Source organism: Hipposideros armiger, unplaced genomic scaffold (genome assembly GCF_001890085.2).
Source record: "Hipposideros armiger isolate ML-2016 unplaced genomic scaffold, ASM189008v1 scaffold_19, whole genome shotgun sequence".
NCBI lineage: Eukaryota > Metazoa > Chordata > Mammalia > Chiroptera > Hipposideridae > Hipposideros > Hipposideros armiger.
This window is the reverse complement of record NW_017731369.1, coordinates 1,913,190-1,915,872: the sequence shown is the minus strand read 5'-3', so window position 1 is coordinate 1,915,872 and position 2,683 is coordinate 1,913,190. Positions and strand designations below refer to the sequence as shown.

The following is a 2,683-nucleotide window of genomic DNA, read 5'->3' as shown; positions in this document are numbered from 1 at the left end:
CTAGGTGTTTACTGAATAAAGTAACAGGTGGCTGTTGTTGATGGGTGGAGGACTCTGAGAGAACAAGTCTTGGGTTGATATCATTGCCTTGTTATATAATACTGAGGCTCCAAGGTAAGCCCTCTTCATTTAGGTCCCAATGGCACCCTAGGACAATTATATGGTGAGATAAGGATTTTTTTGATAATGGTGATAATAAATTAATCGTAACGATCAATATCTGTATTAGTTTTAAGGGCTACCATAGCAAAGTACCACAGACTGGGTGGCTTAAACAACAGAAATTTATTTACTTACAGTTTTGGAGGCTGGGGAGACCAAGATCAAGGTGTCGGCAGAGTTAGTTTCTTCTGAGGCCTCTCTCCTTGGAGTGCAGATGGCCATCTCATTGGTTCCTCACATGGTCTTCCCTCTGGAGGCGTGCATCCCTGATGTATCTTTGTATGTCCAATTTTTCTTTTCTTATAAGGACACCAGTCAGAATGGATTAGGGCCCACCCTAATGAACTCATTTTAGCTTAATCACCTTTTAAAAAGTGCTATCTCCAAATACAGTCACATTCTGAGTGCTTCAACATATGAATGTTGGGACACAATTCAGCCCTTAACAATATCATGAAGGCTCAACAAGTTAACAGAAGATGCTTTGGCTGAAAGTAACAATATCTGCAGTAACCCTGAAGATGTGCCTTTATGTAAGGATCTCGGCCCAGACCCTAGGTTGGACAGACTCAGCCGGACAGACTCACTTTTAAAAATCATACTTCAGCTACTCCAGCTAGACTCTAAGCAGAACTTCCCGTTAGGACAATAAAACGCCTAACTTTACAAGAAATGGGTTGCAACAGAAATATTAAGAATGTTTTGCAGAAATAGTTTTGTCACAACTGGCTTAGACCATTTCACAGGAACTAACAGCTCTTTTTGCTTCTGTACACCTGCTTTGCTTCTGCTGGGGAATAAAAGGTTAAAGAACAACATTCCTNCTCGATTTTCACAGGGAATGTGTCTGGACTACGGGTCATCTTCTCCCGTGTACTGTTTTCTAGATTTTCCACAGATAATCTACAAGTATTACTTTTATAAGCAGAGAAAAGCATGCATTTAAACATAAAAGAAGAGCCAATCATTTATACAGAATGCCCACCTGTCACTTTGGCTCTCACAGGCTCTCGTTGTTCTTTCTTATCTCTGCCAAATAGTATATCCATCACGGGATGCAGCGAGAGATGATATTGACAGTGAACGGACGCTCCTCTGTGTTCAAGGCAATTGCTTCTTGGCACCGCTTTTCCTTTCTTTCATGCTCTCCTGAAGCTTCCTTCCTTTACAGATATCTCCTTCCCTTCTGGTGCCACTTCTTTCTCCCTTTGCGTTTTCCCTCTCTGAGGGCCTGGTATCCCTTTGGATGCCAGGAGGGGGTGGGGCATGTGGGGAACAGGTCAGTGGGTGGGTGGAAGGGGCTGCTGCACCAGCATTAATGTTTAATCGAAGGTCAATTCCCCAGCCAGATGTTCTAGTTAATCTTTAATCTTAGTGTATGCCTAACTCTCCCTTGCCAGTTCTACGTTTGGTTCAACAAAGCTAGCTTCTTGCTGGGTTTAGATTGGTGGGATAGTGTAGCAGTGCATTCTGCTTTGGTATGCTGTCTAAAATAAACCAACCCAGGAAGTGGAGGTGGTTTATAGTCAAAGAGAGACTGCCAGGGCCATCAGTGACAACTGGAATTAGGGTAGCCAAGAGCTTGTCAATCATGTGAATTCCCGCTGCCCATCATGGGCCCTTCTTCTGCTGAGATGGGAAAGGATTTTTTGTTTTGTTTTTAATGAAGGCCCCTGAGCCTCCTCCCCTCCAAAGATCTATGTGTAAAGAGCAGCTTAATTTATGATATTTTTCTTTTGGAGAAGTAAGCATAAAATGTTTCATGTACCCATTTAAACAATAAATGTAGGAAACCAAAAACTCTACTCAAGAACTATGAGCAACAGTAAAAAAACAAACTGCAGCTCAACTTCCTGGCAAGAGGGAGAAATGATGCCTGGATTTGATTTTAGGGTTTCCCTATATTTGTGCATCTCAGTGCAATGTCACTGCCTAAAATTCATGTTCAAGTTGCTGTGACTGTTGGGTGCCGAGTTCATGAACTCATCCTACTCATGCCGCTTAAAGAAAGAACCAGCCATTTCTCTCTGGGTAGAGTAAGGAAAGGGGGTGGCACTGCAGCTGAGTGTGATATTGTCTGGTCTCAGCCGAGACCATGTCCCAGTACTGCAGAGCTCAGTCTGAGAGCAGCCTGGTCTGGCTGGGCTTCCCCACTGGCTATACATTCCATTCATCTGGTTGGACCACACTCCAGACCCAATGATTCAGCATCTCTGAAGATACAGCCCAGCCTTCAACGTCCTTACAGTGTCTCCAGATGTTGCTAACATGGGTGCAGATGTTGAGAAGCCCAGGTCCAGGGGAAGATGCTACACATTTGTGTGGACACAAGATTCACATTCCCCCTTTTTCTGTATGTTTGGGGTATGTTACTTATCCTCTCTGAGCCTTCATCTCCTGAACTGTGTATAAAATGGGGGCATTAATGATGTCAAAACCTCAAAGGTATTGTAGATCAAGGGTCTAGCAAAAGCACCTGGCCCCAAACAGTTATCGCTGCCACTTCCCTTTCTTCCCCATT

At 43.7% G+C, this 2,683-nt stretch overlaps 1 protein-coding gene across 1 annotated transcript in view; it reads right to left on the bottom strand.

Annotated features, from left to right (window-relative positions):
- Positions 1-1,464, bottom strand: part of BCO1 (beta-carotene oxygenase 1) — a 45,654-nt gene extending 44,190 nt beyond the window's left edge. Inside the window, exon 1 of the mRNA XM_019634762.1 lies at positions 1,137-1,464. Within this exon, the coding sequence (XP_019490307.1) occupies positions 1,137-1,211 (75 nt within the window). The 5' untranslated portion in view covers positions 1,212-1,464. The remainder of the gene's footprint in view (positions 1-1,136) is intronic.
- Between the last annotated feature and the right edge of the window lie 1,219 nt (positions 1,465-2,683).